This window comes from Puma concolor, chromosome A1, assembly GCF_028749965.1.
Source record: "Puma concolor isolate L17-30 chromosome A1, mPumCon1.1.hap2, whole genome shotgun sequence".
NCBI lineage: Eukaryota > Metazoa > Chordata > Mammalia > Carnivora > Felidae > Puma > Puma concolor.
The window spans coordinates 54,874,009-54,901,395 of record NC_141667.1 but is presented as its reverse complement, the minus strand read 5'-3'; the positions used below and the strand labels follow the sequence as shown (position 1 = coordinate 54,901,395).

The following is a 27,387-nucleotide window of genomic DNA, read 5'->3' as shown; positions in this document are numbered from 1 at the left end:
GAAGAGGCAGGAAGGAATTTTCTGAGAGGATGGTAATGTTCTCTGTCTTGTTTGTAGGGTGATTACAGAGGTGTATACAATTGTCAAAAGTCATCAAACTGAATACTTAGGATCTATATATTTTTTGTAGGTAAGTTACAGCTCAATCATAAAAAGGAAGGCTAGGATTATACATTAATCACAGCTTCTTATACCAATATTCCTCAGTTTTGGTCTACCATCTCCATAAGATGATGCTACTACAAAGATGAGGAGGCCTTTCCTCATAATTTGTACAAAAGATGGACAAAAGTAATACATTTATACATCTTTTCAGCATTAAATGGGAGTGATCAGGGCTCAGCTAAAGAAGAGAAATAAGGCAAGCAGGGAGGCAATGAGAGAAGTATGGAGGAAGGTTAAGTCTCAGTAAACAAGAGAGAGGTGAGAGAGGGAAATCAACAGTTACACTTAAATTTCTCTTTCTTTTTAGGCACTCACAGTTTCCCCTCCAGTTGTGCTATTTTCCCCTGAGACTCCTCAAGATTCTTCTGAGTGACCTGTAGCTTCACCTCCATGCCTTCCTGTTTAGCCATCATACTCTATACAACAAAAATAGGTGTTACGAAGTGGAAGTTGTTCAGGTCCCCAGATCCAGACACAGCAAAACTCACCAAAATTATCACTCACCCTTATCTTTGTTTCTCTCTTGTTTCTAAGTTTCATTAATTCGAGGCTTAGAATTCTCATAGTCTTCTGGTTACTATCTTCAGAAAACTAAGTACAAGAAACATATAAAAACATTTAGATATATTTTCTGTTAGATCTTATATAAAATCACATAAATATTGATTATTCTATTACTGGGACTATTATTTACCTACAACATATTCTGGTAGAGAAAATGCCTTTGATCACACCAGGATTACTGATTTTATGTAATATTGCTACTGTTCTTGTCCTTCTTTTTGATTAATGTGATTTTCTGGCTTATTTATTTTTATTTTACTTTTTCTAAAGATTCTATTTTATTTAAAAAAATTTCTTTTAACATTTATTATTTTTGAGAGACAGAGAAAGATGGCACAAGCAGGGGAGAGGCAGAGAGAGACAGATACACAGAATCCAAAGCAGGTTTCAGGCTGTGAGCTGTCAGCACAGAGCCTGATGTGGGGCTTGAACTCACAAACTGTGAGATCATGACCTGAGCAAAGTCAGATGCTTAACCGACTGAGCCATCCAGGCTCAGCTAAAGATTTTATTTTAACTAATCTGTACACACACACACACACACACACACACACACACACACAGGGCTTGAACTCACAACCCTGAGATTAAGAGCTACATGCACCACCAAGTGAACCTTCCAGGCACCCTTTTCTGCTTACATTTTAAAGCTCTTTGGGTAGTTACCTTCCTCTACATGCTGGAGAGTCCACTGCAAGCCTCCAAAACAAGCTTCTCAGAGAGGATTTTGTAATATGTGCTTGCTTAACAAAATGCATCTAAACTGCCTAGTCTATTTTGAAATATGTAGACTATACAGTTCATCCCAGGCCAACTAAATCAGAATCTCCCTGGATGGGGCCCAGGAATCTGCTTTTTTCCCTAAGCTTGATTCATACGCATCCTCACTCAAAGAGCTCAACACGTTACAGGCTCTGAATAGATGACTGCTATTAAACTGAACAGTGACGTACAGCCTCCTTTTACTTCTGACAAAAGCAAATGACCGTGCTATGTCCTTTATGATCTATTAGTATAATATTATTAATAATACTAATATTAAATAAAATATTTATAAACAGAATATCTATTAAACACATTTAATCCACAAATTTATTCATTTCCCACTTCAATCCCAAAAGGATTTGAAATGGAAGCCTGCTGTCATGAGATTATTTATTTCAGAGAAAGATCTAGTGACTTCTAGACATAAATTCTACAAGTTTTATTAATGCCCTTATTTATTAGGAGTGACTTTGAAGGAGGGTGAGAAAATGTCAGACATTAAAACAAAAAGCAACTTGTTTATCATTTCTTATGTGTCAGATACCATAATAAAAAAGACAATGATAATTCTTCTTGGAAGCAGCTTAACATTTAAGGTACATTTGGTAAAGGAAAAAGGCTAAACTAGAGCCTAAAATTCTCAAGATATAAGAAAAAAAACCTACAACATGTTTATAACTTATTCAGTTGTAAATATTACCATGAGACTTAAATACCTTTGATTTTAGTAGCTCATTAGTCCTGGTTAATTCAATAAGCTGTTTTTCTAGTGAAGCATTACTTGCAGAGAGAGATGTTTTCTCCCTGACTGCAGCATTTAGCTTAGCCTCTGTCTTCTCTAACTCGGCTTCCAGATCCTGGATCCGCTTATCCTGAGCACCACGTTCCTGCACGAGAACACGAATCTGGACGGAAACAAGGTGATAAATGAATGATTTACCAATACAATGCCAATGTAACTAGATGCTACTGAAAATAAAACATTCAAATTCTAGAAAAAGCTTTGTGACATGATGTTGTTAAATATTCTGATTTCACTAGCTGTTTGAACATTCATATTTATATGTTTTAAAAATCTGTAAGAACTTAAATCTGTAAGCATTTTAAGAAGAGAGGATTTTAATTGTTGTAAGCTTCCAGGTATAATTAAACTGTTCACTTTTAAGGTATTTCTACCTATAAGAGTTCTTCTTTTCTCTAGTTCTAGTTATATGAACTCAAATTATAGTTTGAAATGCTAACTATCTTTTTTATTTCAAGAAGGCAGAACGGGGCTTCTGTGTAGGATATAGTAAGCACTACAATAGGAGTGATCAGTAAGCCACCACTCTTGTTGCAATTATGAGATCAAAACCAAAACCAAAATCAAAACCACCTGACAACAGAAAATGTGGAAGTCAGGAGACAATGAAATGACTTGTTTAATATAAGGGGAAAAGTACCAATCTAAAATTCTGTTCCCAAGGAAAATATCCTTTAAATTTGAAGGTGACATGACGATGTCTTACGAGAAAAGAAAAGCTGAGAGGATTTGCCAATAGCCTGCAGAACAAAAGGTACTAAAGGAGTGTGTAGGCTCAACAAAAATGATCCCAGATATTTACAAGATTTGCACTTTAAATATAAGGACAGGGGCGCCTGGGTGGCTCAGTCGGTTGAGCATCCGACTTCAGCTCAGGTCACGATCTTGCAGTCCGTGAGTTCGAGCCCTGCGTCAGGCCCTGGGCTGATGGCCCAGAGCCTGGAGCCTGCTTCCGATTCTGTGTCTCCCTCTCTCTCTGCCCCTCCCCCGTTCATGCTCTGTCTCTCTCTGTCCCAAAAATAAATAAATGTTAAAAAAAAAAAAAATTAAAAAAAAAATAAGGACATAGAGAGACATAATAATGGGTCAGGAAAGATCTACCATGTAAATATTAAACAAAAGAAAGATGGGATGCCCTTATTAATATGATACAAAGTAGACATTTAAGGCAGAAAGTATCATTAGCGATAAAGAAGGAATTTTATAATGGAAAGGTCATTTCAAGAGGAAGATACAATCAAATTTGTTGTGCAACTTTAAGTTCAAAATATACAAAGCAAAATGTATATTGTGTACATTACATAGGTGTATGTATGAGGTGGAAATGAGAAAGTACCTCTTTCTCTAGCTAATAAACAGACAAAAATATCAGTACAAAACTTTTAAACATATTGAACTGACATATATAACTGTACCAACAAGTACATATACATTCTTTTCTAGTGCACATAAAACATTTACCAAAATAGATTATTTGTTGGGTACAAAAGCATCGAAACAGCACAGTTGTATTAAGTCACATGAAGTATATCCTACTCTTTCTTAACTGACTTTGTGTTGATACTAATCTCAGTATTTTAGGCCAAAAATACTTACCTAAAAATGTATCAAACACCATATGTATATATATGGCTATGAACTAGATGCTAGCGATTGAATGAGCTTTAAGGTTCCCTACCAGAAGATTCTCTACGCTTATATTATTGGTTTATAAACAACATTTATAGCAAAATATTATAAACTAGGAAAAAGAACACCGAGATTATCTTTACAGGTTTTTGCAGTTAAGGAAGTTTAAGCTTCAAAAAAAGGGTTTGTACGCTCAAATGCCTATGTGGCCAAGCAGATAATATAAATAAGTAGAGTGAGCCAGGTGAGGACTGAGGAGCAAATGTGGAGTATAAAGGAGGCAGCCCTGCAAAGCCCTAGCATATTGTTGCCCTGTAGTGGAAAGTGGAAACAGTGTCCTCAGATCGTCTGATTTTGCAACATAAGCCAGAAATCTGAATGTTTTACATGAAATGTTACTTTTTAATATTGATAATTAATTCAAATTAAATAAACAAACAACAAATACTATGGGGCTTAAATAAAAAAGAGCTCTATTTGTAAAAAAAAAAAAAAAAAAAAAAAAATCTCTATTCTAATGGTGCCTGGGTGGCTTAGGCAGTTAAGCATCTGGCTCTTAATTTCGGCTCAGGTAATGATCTCATGGTTGCAAGATTGAGCCCCACATAGAACTCTTCACTGGCAGTGTGGAGCCTGCTTAGGATTCATTCTCTCTCTCTCTCTCTCTCTCCCTCTCTCTCTCTCTCCCTCTCTCTCTGCGCCTCTCAAAAATAAATAAACTTAAAAAAACCTTTCTATTCTAAACGATTAAGAAACTGATGCAAATTATCAGTTCTAATCTTGGCACTGCACTCACTTACCAGTTAACTGAGACTCAGTTATCACCTCTCTAAGTATTAACCCCTACATTGTAGGCATGTATCCTCAATAAAATGATGGCCAGCATAATTAAATACTAAAAAAATCAGAGCAACCAGGGCAGAGATTTGCAAAGCTATCTTGACGTATTCTTGGTCCTAAGCTAACATTTAACTGTAATCACTGGAAAGTTTTAATATGTCATAAGAATATGTACACTAGAAAAAGAGTTGGTCAGCAATGTAAACATGGAAAGAAAACTGCTAGAGAAGCAAAACTGGTAGTGACCATCTTACTCCTGCTTAGGGAAGTAAGTGGACTCTTTAGGTCAGCATTGCTCAGTAGAGACTTCTGCCATGGTGGAAATGTACTGTATAGTATGGGAGCCACTCACTGGAGTGCTTACAGCGCATTTAAAATGTGACAAGTGCAATTGAACTATTGAGTTCTTACTTTTACTTAATTTAAATAAGTCTCAAATGGTGAGTGGCTACCATACTGGACAGGATAGCTCCAGATTTACCCTCCAGCTCCATTTTATCCTTAAATAAGGCATATATAACTTACAGAGCAGAGGATGTGTAGGATTAGCACAACTCTTTCACAATTCAACTAACCTGCTAGGATTTCATGCTAAGAAATTCTCTAGCTAGTCACTGTCTTAACATAAACATTAGCATACAGGAAGAGTGTGCACTGAGTAAATGTAAATATTTGACACATGCATAATTGCAATATAGCAATATATTAATTTTTAGTGATCAATTTTTCATAGAGTGGGTAATCTTGAATCTGCCCCTAACAAACTTGACACTGTCAGCATACCACACTGACCACCAGGCTCCGAAACTTAGTATCTAATGAAGCTAAAGAATAGTTACCTCGCAGGCACTGGTCTGGACAGATTATCTGCCTTGCTACGCAACTCCCCAAACTGCAACAGAATACCTGTCTCTTAACTCTAAGTCACTCTGCATTTTATAGCACATTTATTTTTCAATTAAGTTGAAAGCATTGCTTACCTCTTTTTCTAGTATCTTCAAATCTTTATCATTCTTTTGAGACTCCTTCTATTTAAAAATCAAAGAACAGAGATAAACAAATTTAAGCACCACAAATATCACAGCCAAATTTGATTTTTAGCTATAAAAAAAGATTAAAGAGTTCAAATTCTTTTTCCTTCCTTCCTTCCTTCCTTCCTTCCTTCCTTCCTTCCTTCCTTCCTTCCTTCCTAACTTTACCCCCAAAGTGGAGCTCAAACTCATAATCCCAAGATTAACAGTCACATGTTCTGTTGACTGGGCCAGCCAGGCGCCCTTTTCTTCTTTCTTGAAAATATAATTGATTTTATTAATTGATTCATGCATCAGAAAGCATCCCATCTAGCAAGTAGACGGGAGCTGCCTCCCAAACAGTTAATTTTTATTTTAAAACTTTCCTGTGTCTATTAAACATTTTGTAGGAGACTTACCTGGTAAAAGAAGGAGTGGATTCTTTAAGTCTTAAAATATTTCAGGTTTAAGTTTTCACCCCCATAGATTATTAGGCTTTTCCTAATAAGTCTAGGGAAAAGAACAGGTGGCGCTTTACGAATAAAGCTACTGAGCGCTTTCTTTCTAATGTTAAACAGCAATACATTTTGAATATTTAATTATGCTATCCCAGAAAGAAAACAATCTTACAAAGAAAAATCAACTTAAACTCTGATACGCAAAGAGTAAAAAAATGTGTGTGTGTGTGTGTGTGTGTGTGTGTGTGTGTGTATATACACACACACACACACAGAGATAAAAATTAAAATGGTATAAGATGATTTAAAAAAAAATTTTAAGTCTATTTATTTATTTTTGAGAGACACAGAGAGCATGAGCCAGGGAGGGGCAGAGAGAGAGGAAGAGAGAGAATCCCAAGCAGGCTCAGCACTGTCAGTGTGGAGACCATAGTGGGGCTCGAAATCATGAAACCACGAGATCGTAATCTGAGCTAACACAGAGAATTGGATGCTTAACTGAATGAGCCTCCCAGGTGCACCAGTAAAAACTTTTATTTTTGAGACAGAGAGAGACAGAGCATGAACAGGGGAGGGTCACAGAGAGAGGGAGACACAGAATCTGAAGCAGGCTCCAGGCTCTTAGCTGTCAGCACAGAGCCTGACGCAGGGCTCGAACTCATGGACCGTGAGATCATGACCTGAGCCGAAGTCAGACGCTTAACCGACTGAGCCACCCAGGCGCCCCAGTAAAAACTGGTTTTAATCTAATTATTGCCTTCATTCAAAATAAGACATATAATTTTGGTCTATGTCTTTTATATCCAACAGCCTTTCTGATACAATGGCCCTAAACTGAGTATCTATCTTTCCCATGTTAAATGGAAGAAAATGGATAAATATATTGAATGCAACCTGTTTTATGTACTTCTAAGTTGGGGAGGGAGGGGCCTACATAACTATCATATTTATTAATTTCCCACCTGATGGAATTTTCTATCAAGGAAGGCCTATTATTTAGGGGTTTTACACAAACTTGTATGTAATTTAGTTTTCTAAAAGTTATATAATTAATTCAAAATATCAGAAGTGTTTCTTCAAGAAACTCAAGTCAAGAGACTTAAATCGGTTTCTTTTTAAATATTATTTTATTAAAAAATTTAATTCCAGTACAGTTAACATACAGTGTTCTATTAGTTTCAGGTGTACAATATAGTGATTCAACACTTCCATACATCACCTGGTGCTAATCAGAACCCGTGCATCCTTATTCCCATCTCCTCTTTCACCCATCCCCACCCCACCCCCCCACTTCCTCTTGGTAACCATCAGTTTGATCTCTATAATTAAGAGTCTGTTTCTGGGATTGTTTTTTTTTCCCTTTGCTCATTTTCTTTTTTGTTTCTTAAATTCCATGTATGAATGAAATCATATGGTATCTGTCTTTCTCTGACTTATTTAGCTTAGCATTATATTCTCTAGCTCCATCTATGTAATTGCAAATGGCAAGATTTTATTCTTTTTTATGGCTGAGTAATATTCCAGTGTGTGTGTGTGTGTGTGTGTGTGTGTGTGTGTGTGTGTATTTATTTGAATCAATGTGTAAGAAAAGACTGTCTGTATTAGTGCTGCCTAATAAAAATATATCACAAACCACATATGTATTTTTTTAGTAGTTAATTTAAAATTTTTTTTTTTTAATTTTTTTTTTTTTCAACATTTATTTATTTTTGGGACAGAGAGAGACAGAGCATGAACGGGGGAGGGGCGGAGAGAGAGGGAGACACAGAATCGGAAACAGGCTCCAGTCTCTGAGCCATCAGCCCAGAGCCCGACGCGGGGCTCAAACTCACGGACCGCGAGATCGTGACCTGGCTGAAGTCGGACGCTTAACCGACTGCGCCACCCAGGCGCCCCTTTAGTAGTTAATTTTTTTTTTTTTTTTTTTTCAACGTTTATTTATTTTTGGGACAGAGAGAGACAGAGCATGAACGGGCGAGGGGCAGAGAGAGAGGGAGACACAGAATCGGAAACAGGCTCCAGGCTCTGAGCCATTAGCCCAGAGCCCGACGCGGGGCTCGAACTCACGGACTGCGAGATCGTGACCTGGCTGAAGTCGGACGCTTAACCGACTGCGCCACCCAGGCGCCCCAGTAGTTAATTTAAAAAGTAAAAATTTTAGGAGTACCTGGGTGGCTTTGTTGGTTAATCGTCTGACTTTGGCTCAGGTCATGATCTCACAGTTCATGAGTTCGAGCCTCACGTTGGGCTCTGTGCTGACAGCTCAGAGCCTGGAGCCTGCTTCAGCTTCTGTGTCTCCCTCTCTCTCTGCCCCTCCCCGACTCTGTCTCTCTCAAAAATAAATATTAATGGCACAAAAACAGACACATAGACCAATGGAATAGACTAGAAACCCCAGAACTAGACCCACAAACGTATGGCCAACTCATCTTTGACAAAGCAGGAAAGAACATCCAATGGAAAAAAGACAGTCTCTTTAACAAATGGTGCTGGGAGAACTGGACAGCAACATGCAGAAGGTTGAAACGAGACCACTTTCTCACACCATTCACAAAAATAAACTCAACATGGATCAAGGACCTGAATGTGAGACAGGAAACCATCAAAACCTTAGAGGAGAAAGCAGGAAAAGACCTCTCTGGCCTCAGCTGTAGCAATCTCTTACTCGACACATCCCCAAAGGTAAGGGAATTAAAAGCAAAAGTGAATTACTGGGACCTTATGAAGATAAAAAGCTTCTGCACAGCAAAGGAAACAACCAACAAAACTAAAAGGCAACCAACGGAATGGGAAAAGATATTTGCAAATGACATATCGGACAAAGGGCTAGTCTCCAAAATCTATAAAGAGCTCACCAAACTCCACACCCGAAAAGCAAATAACCCAGTGAAGAAATGGGCAGAAAACATGAATAGACACTTCTCTAAAGAAGACATCCGGATGGCCAACAGGCACATGAAAAGCTGTTCAGCGTCGCTCCTTATCAGGGAAATACAAATCAAAACCACACTCAGGTATCACCTCACGCCAGTCAGAGTGGCCAAAATGAACAAATCAGGAGACTATAGATGCTGGAGAGGATGTGGAGAAACGGGAACCCTCTTGCACTGTTGGTGGGAATGCAAATTGGTGCAGCCGCTCTGGAAAGCAGTGTGGAGGTTCCTCAGAAAATTAAAAATAGACCTACCCTATGACCCAGCAATAGCACTGCTAGGAATTTATCCAAGGGACACAGGAGTACTGATGCATAGGGGCACTTGTACCCCAATGTTCATAGCAGCACTCTCAACAATAGCCAAATTATGGAAAGAGCCTAAATGTCCATCAACTGATGAATGGATAAAGAAATTGTGGTTTATATACACTATGGAATACTACGTGGCAATGAGAAAAAATGAAATATGGCCTTTTGTAGCAATGTGGATGGAACTGGAGAGTGTGATGCTAAGTGAAGTAAGCCATACAGAGAAAGACAGATACCATATGGTTTCACTCTTATGTGGATCCTGAGAAACTTAACAGGAACCCATGGGGGAGGGGAAGAAAAAAAAAAAAAAAGAGGTTAGAGTGGGAGAGAGCCAAAGCATAAGAGACTGTTGAGAACTGAGAGCAAACTGAGGGTTGATGGGGGGTGGGAGGGAGGAGAGGGTGGGTGATGGGTATTGAGGAGGGCACCTTTTGGGATGAGCACTGGGTGTTGTATGGAAACCAATTTGACAATAAATTTCATATATAAATAAAAAAAAATAAATATTAAAAAAATATGTGCTTTTAAATAAAAAGTAAAAAATTTTAAAATATATTTTACTGTACCATAAATGTAAAAAAGTATTATTTCAACATGTCATTAGTATGAAATTATTAGTGAGATATTTTATATGTTTTGTACTAGGTCTATAAACTTTGGTTTGTATTTTACACTTACAGCATATCTCAATTCAGATGCTTAAGTTTCATCAGAAATAGCCATCTATATTTAGACTTCATAAAATGTACAGATGAAAAAGTAGATGCACATTCCAAGTTGTTCCAAAAACATTTAAGTTTTCCAAGAATAGAATCAAGTATCAGTTTTTTATATATTACTTAAAATTAAATAGTATCAAAAATTTAGCTGTTCACTTTGAAGTGCTCGATAGTCACATGTGCCTAATCACTTCCATACTGGATAATGAAGCCCTATAAAACAAGAAGCTTAGATAATCGCTAAATAAATGAACAAGTCTAAGCCTTGGTTTCCCAACTCTGAATCTTTTCCACATTTAACAAATCACTCTTTGCAACTCCTTAAGAAAGTACAACTTGCTTTATAAACTAATGGAAACAGTGATAATAAATAGGCTGTTGCACAAGCCGCAACATGAAGTTAAGAATTTAATGTCCCACCACTCCTTGGCAGTCTTTGAATAGCAGATAAATCTCTTTTAGGCATTACAATACTTTTTTCCTTTTTCTTCAATATTTACCCTTCTGCACAAGTAAGCAAACAAAACCAAAACAACTCAAACAATGATAACTAATATATCAAAGCATTGCATACTTTTTAAAGGCTTACTAGGTTTTTTAAAATTTATCTAGATAGAGAAATGACTGAGAAGTGGAGACCATCTTGTAATTCTGAACTCCAGACACATTTAAACAATGTGTGTAGTAATGATGTAAACATAAATCTTGCTAGAGTCCTAATGATAATATTTTTATTAATTTATAGATTTACTTATAACCTTATACACTTAACCCATTCTAGTCAAATAAAATAACTTTTGGAAATGTTTTCATGATTTAGGTACTAAACCAGCTAGAATATCAGAGTTCCTCACCTTTAATCCCAAAGTCTTAACTTTTCTTGCTGAAGCAGGCAAGGTAATATCTTTGTCAATATTAAGATTTTGTTGAGATTCTAAAATAAAATAAATTGTACAGATTTTAGTTGGCACTTACATGTTTGAAACACAGACAAAACCCAATTTCCAAATTTCTTATTATAATTCGTGAAGTAGTATTAAAGTTATTTTTTTCTGTCTGTATATGTCCAAATAATTAGTTGTACAATAGTTTACACATCTAATACTTTTCTGATTTTCCTAATATTCCCTGATGGAAAGTTAAGGTGATTACCAAAAGGGAAACTATGTATCTATGTGAGTGTCTTGCTTAACTTTCCTGGTTACACAACAGTGAAATGATTAAAGCATTAGTCTGCAGTTGACTCTTTTGTAAATTCATCAAATAAGAAAATTTAAATATAACTGTAGCTTTGCATTTTTAGAAATACTATAGAATCTTTTAATTTAAATACTGTTACTCATAATTTTACAGCTTATGAGATCATATAACCATTATGTTATTTGGGAATCTGTTACCTTTCTGTTTTTTAAATCTTTGTGATTTCTGAAAAGATACCGGTCCTTTCAATACTTCTGAAGTTGTAACATCATAAGCACCTGGAGATGGTGCACAACCTACAGGAAACATAAAACATTAATTAATGTCTCATCTTATGCTACTTATGATCTTAAGTTAAAAATATGTTATAATATAATGAGTAATATAAATGTAAAATGCCATTAATAAATTGTTTGTTTTTTCAGGAGTTCCTGGGTGGCTCAGTTGATTGAGCGTCTGACTTGAGCTCAGGTCACATAAAGCCCTGCATCAGACTTGTTGCTGTAAGCACAGTGTCCACCTCAGATCCTCTCTTCCCCTCTCTCTGTGCCCTCCCCCATTCATGTGCTTTCAAAAATTAAAAAACAAAAACAAAAACAATAAAACCTAAACTTTAAAATAAATTGTTTTTTCAAATGTAAAAATTTGTATTACAAAACAGGCCTCTTTATGAAGAAAACATCATTATCTTCCCAAATGATCTTTATTTCAATGAGTCAAAGGAACACAGGCAACTGAGCAAAACAGCAAAGACAGTCTTGAAATAAACATCAGGAAAGAACAAGCAACATGGCTTTGTTATTAAGGATTGAATGTAAGAAAAAAAGATTTGGAATCAACCCTACCCAAAAAGAGTCACAGGTAATTACCATCAGATTCTAGAAATGAATAATGATCATTTTATATGTACTCACACAAAGATTCCAATACTGGGAGCTTTTAGATCTAAATGTGGTCAATAAGGGGTTGAGGTAGTAGATTTCCAATCAGGAAAGAGCCTCAAAATGAAGTACAGAATTCAATGGGGCGTCTAAGGTAAAGGCAGACTTAGAAACATTAGTCTTGGCTAGCTCAGATCTCTCACACTCCATCAACTGTTTACACCCTGGGGTAAACAGGAGGCTGACATCGGTTTCCCTAAAATCAGTTTAAGGGTCGCACATCTTAAAGCACCTACGTCACCCATTTGGAATAGGGATCAGCAGAAGCAGCGCAGAACATATCATATTTTAAAGTAACAAGAGACTTCAAAGAAAACTGCCGGCACTGTTGCCCTTTTTGGGGAGGTGGGGATGAGTGTATCCAGAACATGTGGCTATTCTTTGCTCCCTGCTTTTGTTTTTTATCTACAAATGTTTGTTTGTTTATTTCCTTATTTATTTAGAGTATGAACAAGTGGGGCAGGGACAGAGAGAGAGGGAGAATCCCAAGCAGCTCTACGTTGTCAGCACTGAGCCTGATGTGGGGCTCAAACTCACCAACTGTGAGATCATGACCCAAGCTGAAACCAGGAGTTTGACGCTTAACCGACTAAGCCACCCAGATGCCCCATAAAAAAGTTTTTTTTTTAAGCTGTAGGCCCAAGCTGGGGCTTGAACTTACAACCCTGAGATCAAGAGTCACATGCTCTACCAAGTGAGCCAGCAAGATGCCCTGCTCTCTGCTTTTAGGAATGTTTCTGTGGCAAAGTGTGAGAAGCACTGGTCTAGACTTGTCAGAGCAGCCAGAAGATAAAATGCGGTTGAATTCTTGTATTCTGGTTCATCATTAGGTCTACACTCTCAAAAGGGGATATGGGCCAGCGAAAGATCAGATGGCGTACAGTGACTAAGCAGCATCACGCGAGTTGAGAACAATTAAAATCGCACTTAACAAAAACTTCCCTAAAGAGCAAAAATCCCATTTGATACTTATGGGGATTTAGATTCAAGAACTAGGTTGAAATCCAGGCTTTGTGAGACTGTAGTATGTGCTATTTTCATGCTCTGGGTCTTTTCCTTACCAACGCTTAAATGTACGACATCACAGATACATATGACTTGCTAGAAATGTGGGGAGAGGGGACATTAGACAAATGGGATGGGATATCCTGGGAGATAACACAAGCTTTCTGGCACAACTTCTATTTTGATCAACAATAATCGGAAGCTAACACAGGCAGTCAATACTTGTAAACAAACCAAACATTTTATGTATTACATTAAATAAATGCTTCAAACTTCCAGATCTCTTTATTTTCTATTTCTTCCACCTCGAATGGACAGCCCACCTTCCAGTTTGCCTGGCTAACTCTCAGTTACCTTTCAGATCTCAGCCTCTTCCAGTTTTCTCTGAATCCCCAAATCAGGTTGGAAACCTCCCTCCATAGCAGCCTGTGAATAGTGTTCTTATCAAAGAACTTGACACTTTTGTAATGGCTTTTAATACACTTATCCATCTCCCAAATCAGATAATGTACTTATTCATCTTGCAAGTTAGATAAAATTGGTTGAAGTTAGAAACTCTCTTGATCATGCCTGTATCCCCAGTATTTGGCTCAGGGTTGAGTTTGGCAGTATGGTGAAGAAAACATAGAAAGTCACTGGGGATGTCAGAATGGGAATAGAGTTTTGTAATTCCTCCAATCAGGCTTCAAATCCAGCCTTGTATGCCAATCAATGGACATTACTATGTGCCAAGTACCTTCAGTCATAGGGGAAAGATGTGAACATTATACTCTCTGATTTTCTAATCTAGCTTTAAGACCCCTGGAAAGTTATTTTTATTCAAGGCTGAATTCCCCAGTTGTGAAACAGGAATAAAAGAGTATCTACCTCATAGTTGTTGGGGTTACTGGAGTAATAAGAGAAATCACTACAGTGCTCACATATGCAAAAGCATCAAATAAATGATAACTATTATTACTCCTGAAACTGTGAATCTGAAATATTTTAACACTGGTAAAGGCAATTTAATCTATTATAAAGAAAATAAAATTCTCCTTAAAAGACACACTGCTGAGAGAATTTACAGAAGGTTCTTTGAATATCCAGGAAATATACATTCCCTGAATCTCTTAATTTAGAAAATATGCTTGTGCTGATCCATTTGTCACTTGGCTTTTGTTTGTGAACAAAGTGATTCTTATTTCCACTTGCATGTTGGCTGGCAAGTTAAAGATGTAACAAATGATCATTAAAAAGTGTATATTATTGGAGAGCTGGGTGGCTCAGATCATGATCTTACAGCTCCGGAGTTCAAGCCCCGCATCAGACTCTGAGCTGACAGCACAGAGCCTGCTTCAGATCCTGTCTCTCTCTCTGCCCTCCCTTGTCTGTGTGTTTCTCTCAAAAATAAACTAAAAAAACATTAAAAATATGTATTATAATGGGTAACGGATAAATCAGGGGCTTTGATGTTCAGCCCTCCCCCTCACTTGCTGCTCAGTACAGTTACAAAACTCCTCCATTTCTTCAAGTGTACAATGAGGACAATATCAGTACCTTTCTCACCTGGCTGTTGGAAAGAGTAAACCAGACCGAACAGGGAAGACCTTAGCACAGTCCCTGCATACAGTTTGTGTCTACTGAATGAGTGCCTCACCAACCACATCTGAGTCTTACGGTTATTGTGCTTATGCCCTACAGTGGTTAAGAGCACAGGATGGATTCATGGAGGCCGGGTTTCATGTCCTAGTTCTGCTAGTTTGGTTGTGTAACGCTGAGCAAATCTAAGTGTCAGTATTTTTGTCAATAAAATATTGAATAACAGGATGACCTCTCAGGAATGTTGGACAATTAAAGAAGAATTAACTGTAAATACTTAGCATGGTACTGTTGATATTACCTGTTACTACTTCATTAATAATGTTCTCAGTAAGCGCAGCTACCATAATTTTACCCAAAAACTGCCGTTCCCAATCAGCATTCTTGTATTCCTGAGCGGAATATCTACAAGAAATCCACAAGTTCATACGAAAAAGCAGTGGTCAATTTTTTTTTTTTTTTTTTAAATAAGTGAGGCCTTCTGGGCTTGACCACCAAATACCTACTAAATAGCTTCCTTATCCCCATCTCCTTCCCTCTGCTTTAGTTTCTCCACAGACTAATTGTTTATTAGCTCTACTGTCCATTTGAATGCAAGCTACTTGGGCAGGGACTTTGCTTCATTCGCTGCTGTATCCTTCTCACTCTGAATAGTGCTAGGCATGTAGTAAATGCTTCGTATAGATCCCAGAAAAACTAGTCAGTTGAAGGAGACCCATCCTAGCCCTAAAATCGCCTATTTGCCTCTGATGAAGGGAACAGAGAGGGGCAAGGTGCGTGACACCATATCCCATCCCCCAGCTCCTTTCCCTGTACGCACCAGAAGGGTCATTGAATCGTTTCAGGGGCGCCTTAGGAAAGGACATGTTGACGACCAGCTCCACAAACCGAAGGTCACTAGCGGTCCTCGGCAACTTCCCGCTGCCTTACAGTCTACTTGCTCCAAATTCAAATCTCCCCGCTTATTCCCCGCCCACCTTCACGTCAGCAGGTTCGAAAACCAAAACCCTGGGCACACCAATCCAGGACAGGAACAGCTAAAGAGCATGCGCACCTGGCCTCGCAGCATGTAATTAGCGGTTCCGTGAGTTCCGGTTACTAGCCAATAGGAGACTATTACTGCCTCCTCCCTTCCCCACCCCAAGCAGTGTCCAATCATTCTTGGCGTTACTCAATTGTAACTTACAGAAGAGCAGCATTTGCGCAAGCGCATTTCATAGCTGAAAAGGTCGGAAGTCCGCCTTTGGCGTCATATAGGTGGCAGTGCAGTGAGTTCTAGTTTCACTGGTTCCAACCTCCTCTCGCCGTTCCTTGGGTGTAAACCCCCCGGGTTTCAGTTCTTTCAAACCGGCTACTGAAAGGGTCCTAAATGGCCATTGAAAAGGAAAAAGGAATACGCTGAGACGTCGCTTACGTCCCTGCGCATGTGCAGTTACCTGAGCTGACTGTCCAGGGCGTGGCCTAAGCGTGGACGCTCCGCGCGTGCGCTCACCTCGCTTCTTGTGGCTGCAGCTGGGAGGCTACTGGAGTATGTCGGCTCCGTTTGAGGAACGCAGTGGGGTGGTTCCTTGCGGGACGCCGTGGGGTCAGTGGTACCAGACCTTGGAGGAGGTGTTCATTGAAGTTCAGGTGCCGCCAGGCACTCGCGCCCAGGATATCCAGTGCGGCCTGCAGAGCCGGCATGTGGCGCTGGCCGTGGGTGGTCGCGAGATCCTTAAGGTAGCGGCAAGTCGGGGCTTGTGCCCAGTTTCTTCCTGGCCTCTAAGTCCCCGAGTCCTAAGGTTCAGGGTTTCCGTGGAAAGACTTGGAAGGCCGAATGGCTCCTTGCCCGAAAGAGCTATAGCATTGGCTTAGTTTTGTTTTGGTCGGAGCCCCCACTCAAGGCTGGTCCTGAGTTGAGTGGAGATTTGAGGAGCCCAATTTTCTGGCTTTCTCAACCAAATGAAACTGCTTCTTTTGTTCCTCTGCGGGTCTTCACCTGGATCTTTAAAGGAACAAATGTTTATCGTACGTATATTTTCTTCCAGGCACTGATTTAGGTGCTAAGAGGTCAGAAGTGAGTAAGACATACGTTTCTTGCACACAGATTATGTTCTTGTAGGGAGGCATAATAAAACTAAGCTAATAAGTGTTTAGGAAGTCACGGAAAAGTAAAGAAGAAAATAAGGGATAAGGATATAGGGATGAGGATTCAGAGACGATATCAGGTGATTTATTTTTTCATCAAAATGAGACAAAAATCTGCATGTTTGTGGAGTGGTTAAGCAGATAGAATAGGGTTGTTTGGAGAGAATAATACTTCTTTTATTCTCATCATGCCCCTTAGATCTGAGAACTGCATTTTCCTGGATAAGCTTTATAGTTAAATTCAATTACGTCGAAGTTGGACTTCTTTCCCAGATTACATACTCACGATGTTTGACGATAGTGTAGCGAAGGGAGATTCCTTGATGTAGGATACCTGGCTCTGCCATTTCTCTAATTTTGTAACCTTGGGCAAGAGATTATTCTGTGTCCCTATGCCTTCATCCACAAAGTGTGATAATTATAGTACCTTTCTGATAGGATTGTTTTGAGCATTAGGTGGTATCCATGGGAATTAAGAGTTTGGGCAAGTGCCTGGTATGTAATGAGTTTACATGCTAGCTGTTACTGTTATTTTTAATATGGAAGTGCTTTAAGTGCCTCAGAGAAAAGGAGAGAGTCCTGTGGAAGACATTGATTTATGTCAGCTTGGATTTTAATGACCTTTCTGAATAGTTGTGCAGTTCGTGGTTTCCTGAACAGTGGTTTAAGATTACCATTCAAATTTCCCTTAGTAATTTCAGAACTTTAGCAGTGACTTTAACAGTAACTTTATTTACAATTTAGCAGTAACTTCAACTTCAGGATTTTAGATACATGTTTAGACTAGTAAGATTTTTTTCTCACTGGTGTTGAAATACGAAAAAATGTGTTTGCTTTATGTGGCATTTTAATTTTATTTCCTAAAACTTAAATTTGGCAAGTAGCAACAAATCAAAATGGATTTGAGCAGATGCATTCTCTTTTAAACTTATGTTCTGTTGATTTCTTTCTTAAAACAACAGTTTCATCACAGCTTATCTGAAATCAGAACTACAGTATGTGCTTTAAAAATTTTTAGTGCTACATTGCCCAACAAAGAGATTGAACCAGATTTTTGAAGTTTATTTTAAAAGACATCATTTCTTAGTTTCAGCAGGGAAGCTCTTGTAGTTCATTTTAATTGGTAAAGTCAAAGCATTTCAGATATTAATTTCACATTTGGCTGCTAAGTGATCAGTGATATTTATTCATCTCCTGAAAATTAAGGAGTTCTGACCTTTCTTTTGAGAGCTCTGTGTTGTCAGTAAATATTCCAAGCAGTGTAAACTAGGTTGCATTTCACTTGCTACGAGGAAAGATAGGGTTGAACACCTATCAATATGTTGAAATGGTATAAAATTTTATCTCCCTACCATAACCAAGCTAGACAACTAACATCTGGATTAGATAGGAAATTAGCAAAGTTGGGGCACTTGGGTGGTCAGTTAAGCATCCAATTTTGGCTCAGGTCATGATCTCACAGTTCGTGAGTTTGAGCCCTCGTTGGGCTCTGTGCCAATAGCTTGGAGCCTGGAGCATGGTTTGGATTCTGTGTCTCGCTCTCTGACCCTCTCCCACTTGCACTCTGTCTCTCTCTCTCTCTCTCTCTCTCTCTCTCTCTCTCAAAAATAGATAAACATTAAAAAAAATTGTAAACAAAAGAAATTGGCAAACTCTTAAATCATGAAAGTCTTATAAAAATTAATGACATTAATGTTTTCAGTACATAGATATTTCATGTACTAAAATAAACATTTTTATTTATTTATTTTTTGTACTAAAATAAATATGTTTATTTTTCAGGGCAAACTCTTTGATTCTACAATAGCTGATGAGGGAACATGGACTTTGGGTAAGGGTGATCTATAATTGTTGGAATCTTTTTAAAAATTAATCTTGTCTTCAAACTTAGTATGTTTCTTCTGTGGTATCAGGTTCTTTGTCTTTGCAGCTCTGGAAGATAGAGTGATAGAAATGTATTGTAAATAGTTACCTAATGGTTTTTGAAAATATACAATTTTATGATGAACTCTAATTTCTTTGTGTTTTTTGTTTAGAGGACAGAAAAATGGTCCGTATTGTTCTTACAAAGACAAAGAGAGATGCAGCAAATTGTTGGACTTCTCTTCTAGAATCTGAATATGCAGCTGATCCTTGGGTGCAAGACCAAATGCAGAGAAAACTTACATTAGAAAGATTCCAGAAAGAAGTAAGTCAGATGAGTGTATGAATATGTATTGTTAAGCATTTTAAGATCATAGAAAAATTATTTTTTGAAATGAAAACTCAAATTTGGTTACAGAAAAATCACAAAAGTTCTTTAAAGGAGTTTTTAAAATTAAATGGTTAGAAAAATTACTGGTCTTCTTTTGTGGATTTTAGTTTTTCAAAATTTCTGGGGAGGGTTTTGTTTGTACTGCCATAGTTTATAAGTTTAAATTTATTTAATGTACACCAGTAATGCATGAGTGAACTCATAAAAATTTAATTAGTATAGACTTACATAGTGTAAAAAAGTTATAGGTTCCTTTCATTAACATCTCTCCATTCCTTGCTTCTGTTTCATTTTTATCTCATTGATATATTGGCTTGCTGCTTTGTTTGTAACATAAATGCAGGATCACACTATATGTATTGTTTGTTTTTTTTCTCCTTCTAAGTGCTTCAGAATGTTTTCTCATTTGACTGTATCATCGTTATTTATTTAGCTCTTCCCTTTTGATAAGATTTGGATTTTCCGATTTGTATGTATTTCACAGTTTGTTCTTTCATCTTTTTGAAACTATTCCAGTGTTCCATTAATTTATCTAGGAGAAGAATTACTGGATCAAAGCACTCTTCAAATTTTGATGGATAATTTCTATGTATATAATGGTGATTTCCTAATTTGTATCTCCAGTCTAGACTTTTCTCCCAAGTATTGGACTCACGTTTCTAGTTGCATATTCAGCATCTCCACTTGTCGATCTGACCTATCAGACTCAACATACTCAACATAAACTTCCTAACTTCCTCCCACACTTGTTATACCTCTAGCCTTCTCATCTTGGTTGATAGAAACTGCTTGTTCAGAAATGGGAAATCATCCTCCATTCCTAGCTCTCTCTCACACACTGTATCCAATTTGTTAGGAAACCTTACTGGCACTACCTTCCAAGGATATTCAGAATTTGTCCTCTTGTCACCACCAACTTTCCAACCACTCTGATCTGGACCACCTGTAATGTCTTGCCTAGGTTACTCTAATAGCCTTCTAATGGTTTTCGTCTACCCTTACCAAGCTGCAGTGTTCTCAAAACAGCATAGCAGTCCTTTTAAAAATGCAAGTCAGAACACATCGCTTCTCTTCTCAGAACTCTTTCAGTCTAGTAAAAGACAAAGTTTTTTTTCCAGGCCCTATCTGATATGGTCTTCCATGATCTCCCTGACTTCTTCTCCTGCAACTGTCTCCTGCTTCAGTCATTTTACCTTAGTCATATTGTATTACCTTAGCCTTTTTGTATTTTTGAATATTCCAGGCCATTCCTTTTCTGTCCTTTTGACTACAGTGTTCTCCCAAAGCTTGGCTGACTTCTTCATTGTTTTCAAGTCATTGCTCTGTAAAGCATATTTTGATCTTTGATCATCCTATTTAAATACTATAATCTCATTTCCCTTACTTTGCCCTTCCTTCCTTCCTTCCTTCCTTCTTTCCTTCCTTCCTTCCTTCCTGGCACTTGCACCAACTGCTAACGCTCTGGATCAGGGGCTGGGAAGCTATGGTCCATGGGTGAAATCTGGCCGACTCCCAGTTTTTGAAGTGAAGTTATACTGCAATACAGCTATGCTTGTTCTTTTGGTATTTTCTTTCATATAGTGATACCAGACTTAAGTAGTTATGGCAGAGACTATGCGGCCTTCATAGCCTAAAATATTTACTACTTGGCTCTTTACAGAAAAGTTGGCCAACCCCTCTACTAGCTAACTTACAGTTTTATTGTTTGTGTTCTCCTATAACAATGGCAGCTCCACCAGTGCAGGGATCTTTGTTTTATTCACTCTTGAATTCCACGTGCTTCTAATGGTGTCTTCCAAACAGTTGGAACTCAGTAAATGTTTGTTGAATAAGTGAAATGCCCTCCAAAGAGACTAAAGCATGAGTTAGTACTTACTTCATAGGATTATTATGAGGATTAAATATGTTAATAAATGCATTGCTCTTAGAACCCTGCCTGGCATGTAGCAAACTCTCAAATGATGCTAGTTATTAAAATCTATTTTCACACTTAGTATACTAAGTATTGTGTTTGTCCATACACTTGCCAACCTTTTAATATACGTATTGATCTTCTAAACATTTGTAGATCTGAAAATTCAAATATACCTTCTAATTTTAAGTTCTATTTTGGTGATTACAGTGAAATTTGGTATCTTTTCACATGTTTATTGGTCATTTAGATTTCCTGTTTTGTCAGTGGCTAGTTCATGTCTTTACCATTTCCCTTTTGGGTTACTTATACTTTTCCTTAAAAGTTTTATTTTATCATAATTTTTTTCATGTCTTTTAGAATCCTGGTTTTGACTTCAGTGGAGCAGAAATCTCAGGAAACTACTCTAAAGGTGGACCAGATTTCTCAAATCTTGAGAAATAACCACTACTTTTTTTTTGCTGCATTCTGTGGATCTCAGCAGATGTTGCCAACTTAATCAAAGGAACAGATTATGTGATGGAAGGAAAATGTGGATACCTGCAGTTAACAAATTGCAAAATATATTTAACTATGGTTCTAAAAATTGTATTCAAATATGAATTACATAGGAAACATCTTAAATACTGTGGAAGCTATTCTACTAATAGAAAGTAACTTTTTTTTTGGACTTGTTTTTTTGCTCAGCATGAAGTTTTATATGCTGCATTTTACTAATTTCATATTTAACCTGTATTTTTAATACAAAAAACATTAGGGTATAGATCATGTGAAATGACCGGGTGCCTTCAGGGACAATTAAATTTTTCTTTCAATAAGTGTAATGCAGGAATAATGATCAATAAACTTTTCTAAATAGGAATTGTGGACCCCTTTGTCTAGGTATACCAGTTCATACAAGGAATTATATTACTGAAAAAAGTTTTAAGAAAGGAAAAGTCCACAAATATATTCTGAGTAATGTAATTTCAAGAGTTAATGAAAATTTCTGAAGTAGCATATTATTCCTTCAGAGATGACTGTCAAGAAATTTGAAAAATAGTTAGAAACCTAACAATAGGAATGGATTAATACAAGACAGAAGCAGTAAAGTGAATGTGGTTATTGGGTGAGTCCTTTGTCAGTGACAGAAAGCAAATTATGGTTAATGTTTATAAGTAAGTGACATAATTTTGCTCTTCAGTGATCCAGACACATAAGTATGGATTGTCTTAAAACTGTGATTCATTCTTTTTATGTCCTTTGAAATTTAAAAATATTTCTGTCTATATTTTTTAAAGGTTTTATTTTTAAGTAAGCTCTATACCCAGTGTGGGGCTTAAACCCACAACTCCGAGATCAAGAGTCTCATGTTCCATCGACTGAGCCAGGCACCTGTCCCTAAGAAATATTTTAAACGGTCCCAACATTTAGAAAAGTTATGTGTAAAGTACGCAAATTGTTTTCTTCCTGATCTGTTTGTAAGTTTATGATATGATGCTGCATCACCTCTGAGTACCTTAGTGTGTATTTCCTTCAAAGAACATGCTCTTACATCACAGTACAACCATTAAAATCAGGAAATTAGCATTGATACCTTCTGACCATCTAATCCTCACATCTTCATTGCATTCAAGTTTAACTGATTGTCCCAGTAATGTCCTATGTAGCAAAAGGATCCAGTTGGAATCATGCCTTGCCTTTAGATTAGATGTCAGGTGTCTTTGGTCTACTTCAATCTGTACCAAGTCTTCATTTTTTCTTGACTTTTGCAGCCTTGGCACTTTTGAAGATTACAGGCTAGTTTTGTACAATATCCCTTATTCTGAGTTTTGTCTGATACTACTTCTTGATTAGATTCAGGTTATGCATCTTTGGCAGGAATGTTACAGAAGTGATGCCACGTTCTTATTGCATCCTGTCATGAGTTAGTAACTTTAATTTGTCCTTTTTCTGATGGTCTTTACTTTAGATCACTGAATAAGTAGTGTCTGCCAGTCTTATCCACAGTAAAGCTATCCTTTTTTGGTTTATAATTTTGTGGGAAAGTAGTTTCAGAGTACTACCTTGTTTTTCATCAAACTTCCAACTTATATCTATATGGACTCATGATTTGCTACTTTGTTCAGTGGGTTAAAATCTATTGTTACCATTACTATGATGCTCACAGTTTTTCTTGATTTGGCCAGGGGAAGACCATTCTAGGTGACTTCTGTCCTTTTGACATGTCCCATCATTATTTGAGTAATTTCTTACTCCCTTCCATGATATATAACAGACTTATGGTTTCCCTGCCCTAGCTCAAGAAAAAGCCATTTTTTTTTAACGTGCCCTGTTTTTTTTAAATGGAGGATGGTATTTAGAAGCCAAGATTTGTGTGCTAGTGAGCAATTGCTGTTGGTGTGTGTGTATGTTGCTTATATATATCTGTATTTATTTCTATATGTATATTTAAAACCATGAGTTCACACTTACACTTTCATTTCTGATCCCGTGGGGTTCATTTTTCTTTTCTCCCTTCCTATAAAACAATAACAGTGAGAAGCCTGATTCCTATATTCTTAATGTATTTGGTTCCCTATACTAGGTCATCTTCTCATCTTCTCATGAATTCTTTCTTTGCTCAGGCTCCTGACACCCTGCTCCAAGCAAGGATATCCTCACCTGCTTGCACCCGAACACCCTATCATGGGCCAGTGCAACCCAGCCATACCCTTTGTCAAAATGTCTACCTTGTTCACTTTACCCAGTTACTTTAGGAATTAATTGCTGGGGAAGAGGCTTTTTTCTTCTGATTGGCTTCTCTTCTTGACATTTAGAAAAAAAAATACTTTGAATAAACAGTAAATTTAACTCTCCTGTTCATAGTTTTATAAATTTTTAAAAAAATATTTATGTATTTTGAGTGCGAGCAAGAACCAGCAGGGGAGGGGCAGAGAGAGAGGGAGACAGAAGCCTGAGCAGGTCCATACTGTTAGCGCAGAACCCAATACAGGGTTCGAATTTACAAACTGTGAGATGATGACCTGCGCTGAAATCAAGAGTTAGATGCTTAACCGACTGAGTGAGCCAGGTGCCCCCATAGTTTTGTGAATTTTTAACATATTGATTCTGTTCATAAGTTTTGTGAATTTTAACATGTAGAGGTATGTGTAAGCACCTCATAAATCAGGAGATTGAACTCTGTGCCCCACACTGGGCTCAAATTCATGACGCTGAGATCAAGTAGACCCATGCTTTACTGACTGAGCCAGCCATGCACCCCAAGAGGTTAGTTTAATCATCACAAAAACAATGCTCTTCTTTGTAGTCATACCCCACTCCTAGCCTCAGACCCTGGCAACCACTGATTAAGACTGTCTCTAGTTTTGTCTTTTCAAGAATGTTACAACAATGGAATCATACATAATACTAAAAAAAAAAAAAAAAAAAAAAAACCCAGCTTTATTGAAAAATAATCCACATAGTATACATTTCACCCATTAAAAGTATATAATTCAGTGGTCTTTAGTATAGTCATCTATTCAGCCATTACTATAGTCAGTTTTCATTTTCATCACCTCAAAACTCATTCCTTTTAGCTATCAACTCTCTCCCTTGATGGAACCCCCAGCCAAGCAACCACTGAATAATCTGCTTTCTATCTCATAAATTTCTCTTTTTTGGACATTTCATATACATGGAATCATAATATGTGGTCTTTTGTTACTGGCTTCTTCACTTGACATAATGTTTTAATTGTTTATCCGTGTTCTAGTACGTCAGTATTTCAATCTTTCTATATGGCTGAATAATATATATTATTCAGCTGAATAATCCGTTGTATAACTGCCACACATTTATCCATTTGTCAGTTGATGGACATTTGGGAGGTTTTTACCTTTAGGCTATTATTAGTAATAATAGCCAAAACATTGAAGTTCAAGTTTTTATGTGCGTGTATATTTTCATTTCTTACCTAGAAGTTCTATAGAAATTATGTCTGATCATTTGAGGAATTTCTGGATTGTTTTCCAAAGTTGCTACACCATTTACATTCCTACCAAATATCTCCACATCTTTGCCAACACTTTTTATGCAATTTTGTTTTTTATTTTAGTCATCCTAGTGGATATGAACTGGTATCACACTGGTTTTTTGTGTTTCCCTAATGACTAATAATGTTGAGCATCTTTTCTTGTGCTTATTGGCCATTTATATATCTTCCTTGGAGAAATGTTTATTCAGATCCTTTGCCCATTTTTAATTGGATTATCTTAAGAGTTCTTTATATATTCTGTATGCAGTCTCTTATATTATTTGTATGTATTTTGTTCTATTGTGTAGTTTTTTCACTTTCTTGATGGTGTCTTAAAGTGTGAATGTTTTTAATTTTGATGTATTCTAATAGATCATGCTTTTGGCATCGTGTCTAATAACTCTTTGTGCACTCCTAGGTTATGAAGATTCTTTTCCAGTGTTTTCTTCTAAAAGTTTTATTGTATGTTTTACATTTAGATCTGTCACTTACTTTTTTTTTGTATAAGCTGTGAAATCTAGTTCATATTTTTGCATGTGGATGTCCAATTATTTCAGAATAATTTATTGAGAAGGCATTTCATTCTTCATTAAATTGTTTTTGCACTTTTGTCAAAAATTAGTTGCTATTTATATGGGTCTGTTTTTGGTCTTCCTATTGTATTCTATTGATCTTTGTGTCTGTCCCTTCACAAATACCACACTACCTTAATAATTGTAATTTTGTGATGTCTTAAAATTGGGTAGAAGATTCCTTAAATTTAATTCTTTTTTAAAATTGTTTTGGCTGTTTTAACTTCCTTTGCCTTTCTGTATAAAGTTTAGAATCAGCTAGTCTATATCTACAAAAAAGTCCTGCTAGGGTTTTCATTGGAATAGCATAAGTCTTCAATCCATGAATGTGGGACATCTCTCCATTTAGGATCTCTTTGATTTCAATCATGAGCGTTTTGTGATTTTTAGCTTGTAAAGCATTTACATTTTTTGTTAGATTTATCCGTAAGTGTTCATTTTGTGGAGCTGTTTTAAATGATACATTTTTTGAAATTTCAGTTTCCAATTGCATATAAGTAGTGTATAGAAATGTTGATTTTGTTTGTTGACCTTGCATCCTGTGACCTTGCTAACCTTTCTAAACTTATTTCTAGGGTTTTTTTGTTATGAATTCCTGGGATTTTCTTCATAAACCACAAACAGGAGGTTTTATTTAATCAGTACTACTCCATAAGTCTATCTGTTCTTGCCCTATTGCACTTGCTATAAGAATAGAAGTGGTGGAAGTGGCCATCCCTGTCCTGTTTGATTTTCAAATTTTGATTTAATTTTCAAATTTTGAACCTGCTTGTATTTTCCCACATCCCAGACTTGGTCATGGTATTTTATTGCAGTTTATGTATCTGGATTTGTTTCTTGAAGATTTTTGTGTCTGTTCATCTGGGATACTGGTCAGTAGTTTTGGTTTTTGTATTATATTTATCTTGGTTTGCTACCAGGGTAATGCTAGCCTTATAAAATGAGTTGGGAAGTGATTCTTCTACTTCCTAGAAGAGATTTGTAGAATTTGTTTTGCCTTCTTTCAGTGTTTCATGGGATTTTCCAGTAAGATTTTAAACAACAAATTCAGTTTTTTTTTTTTAATTGTTTTAGGTAATCTTTGCACCCAGCGTGGGGCTCAAACTCATGACCCCAACCAAGATCAAGAGTCACATGCTCTACCAACTGAGCCAGCCAGGCACTTGAATTCATTTTTTGTTTTTAATTTTTAATTTTTTTAATGTTCATTTATTTTTGAGAGAGAGGAAGAAAGAGAGAGAGCACGAGTGGGGAGGGAGAGAGAGGGAGACAAAATCCAAAGCAGGCTCCAGGCTCTCTGAGCTGTCTGCACAGAGCCCGATGCAGGGCTCGAACTCAAAACTATGAGATCATGACCTGAGCCAAAGTCAGACACTTAACCAACTGAGCCACCCAAGTTTGAATTCAGTTTTTAAAAACAGAACTTACTCAGGTTATCTAGTTTTAGTTTACATTATTTTAGTTTAGATCTGGTAGTTTGTGTCTTTCAAGGAACCGATTCATATAACTCGATGTGCATAGTTGTTTGTGTTAGGTCCTGAGTGTCCTTTTAACATAGTGGTACCTCTTTCAGGCCTGAGATTGGTCATTTATGTCTTTTTT

At 37.1% G+C, this 27,387-nt stretch overlaps 2 protein-coding genes and 1 long non-coding RNA gene across 5 annotated transcripts in view; 2 read left to right on the top strand and 1 right to left on the bottom strand.

The window, feature by feature from the left end:
- LOC147584171 (uncharacterized) overlaps nucleotides 1-12,543 on the top strand; it is a 57,580-nt gene extending 45,037 nt beyond the window's left edge. For both annotated transcript variants that reach the window (XR_015252467.1, XR_015252471.1), the window contains one exon: nucleotides 11,825-12,543. This is a non-coding gene — a long non-coding RNA (uncharacterized LOC147584171). The remainder of the gene's footprint in view (nucleotides 1-11,824) is intronic.
- Nucleotides 1-15,974, bottom strand: part of HMMR (hyaluronan mediated motility receptor) — a 41,851-nt gene extending 25,877 nt beyond the window's left edge. Inside the window, exons 1-7 of the mRNA XM_025923742.2 lie at nucleotides 15,744-15,974; nucleotides 11,597-11,695; nucleotides 11,054-11,133; nucleotides 5,746-5,793; nucleotides 2,211-2,399; nucleotides 670-756; nucleotides 481-581 (exon numbers count right to left, since the gene is read on the bottom strand). Coding sequence (XP_025779527.1) covers nucleotides 481-581; nucleotides 670-756; nucleotides 2,211-2,399; nucleotides 5,746-5,793; nucleotides 11,054-11,133; nucleotides 11,597-11,695; nucleotides 15,744-15,789 — 650 coding nt within the window. The 5' untranslated portion in view covers nucleotides 15,790-15,974. The remainder of the gene's footprint in view (nucleotides 1-480; nucleotides 582-669; nucleotides 757-2,210; nucleotides 2,400-5,745; nucleotides 5,794-11,053; nucleotides 11,134-11,596; nucleotides 11,696-15,743) is intronic.
- Nucleotides 15,975-16,195: 221 nt separating this feature from the next.
- On the top strand, nucleotides 16,196-22,078 carry NUDCD2 (NudC domain containing 2). 2 transcript variants are annotated; one of them, XM_025924482.2, is made up of 4 exons: nucleotides 16,196-16,642; nucleotides 18,833-18,881; nucleotides 19,087-19,238; nucleotides 21,577-22,078. In XM_025924482.2, exons 1-4 carry the CDS (start codon nucleotides 16,454-16,456, stop codon nucleotides 21,658-21,660), a joined length of 474 nt encoding a protein of 157 aa, XP_025780267.1. In that variant the 5' UTR covers nucleotides 16,196-16,453; the 3' UTR covers nucleotides 21,661-22,078. The 2 variants fall into 2 exon arrangements, with proteins under 2 accessions (XP_025780267.1, XP_086566064.1); XM_086709938.1 differs by lacking the exon at nucleotides 16,196-16,642 and adding an exon at nucleotides 16,733-17,130.
- The last annotated feature ends 5,309 nt before the right edge of the window (nucleotides 22,079-27,387 follow it).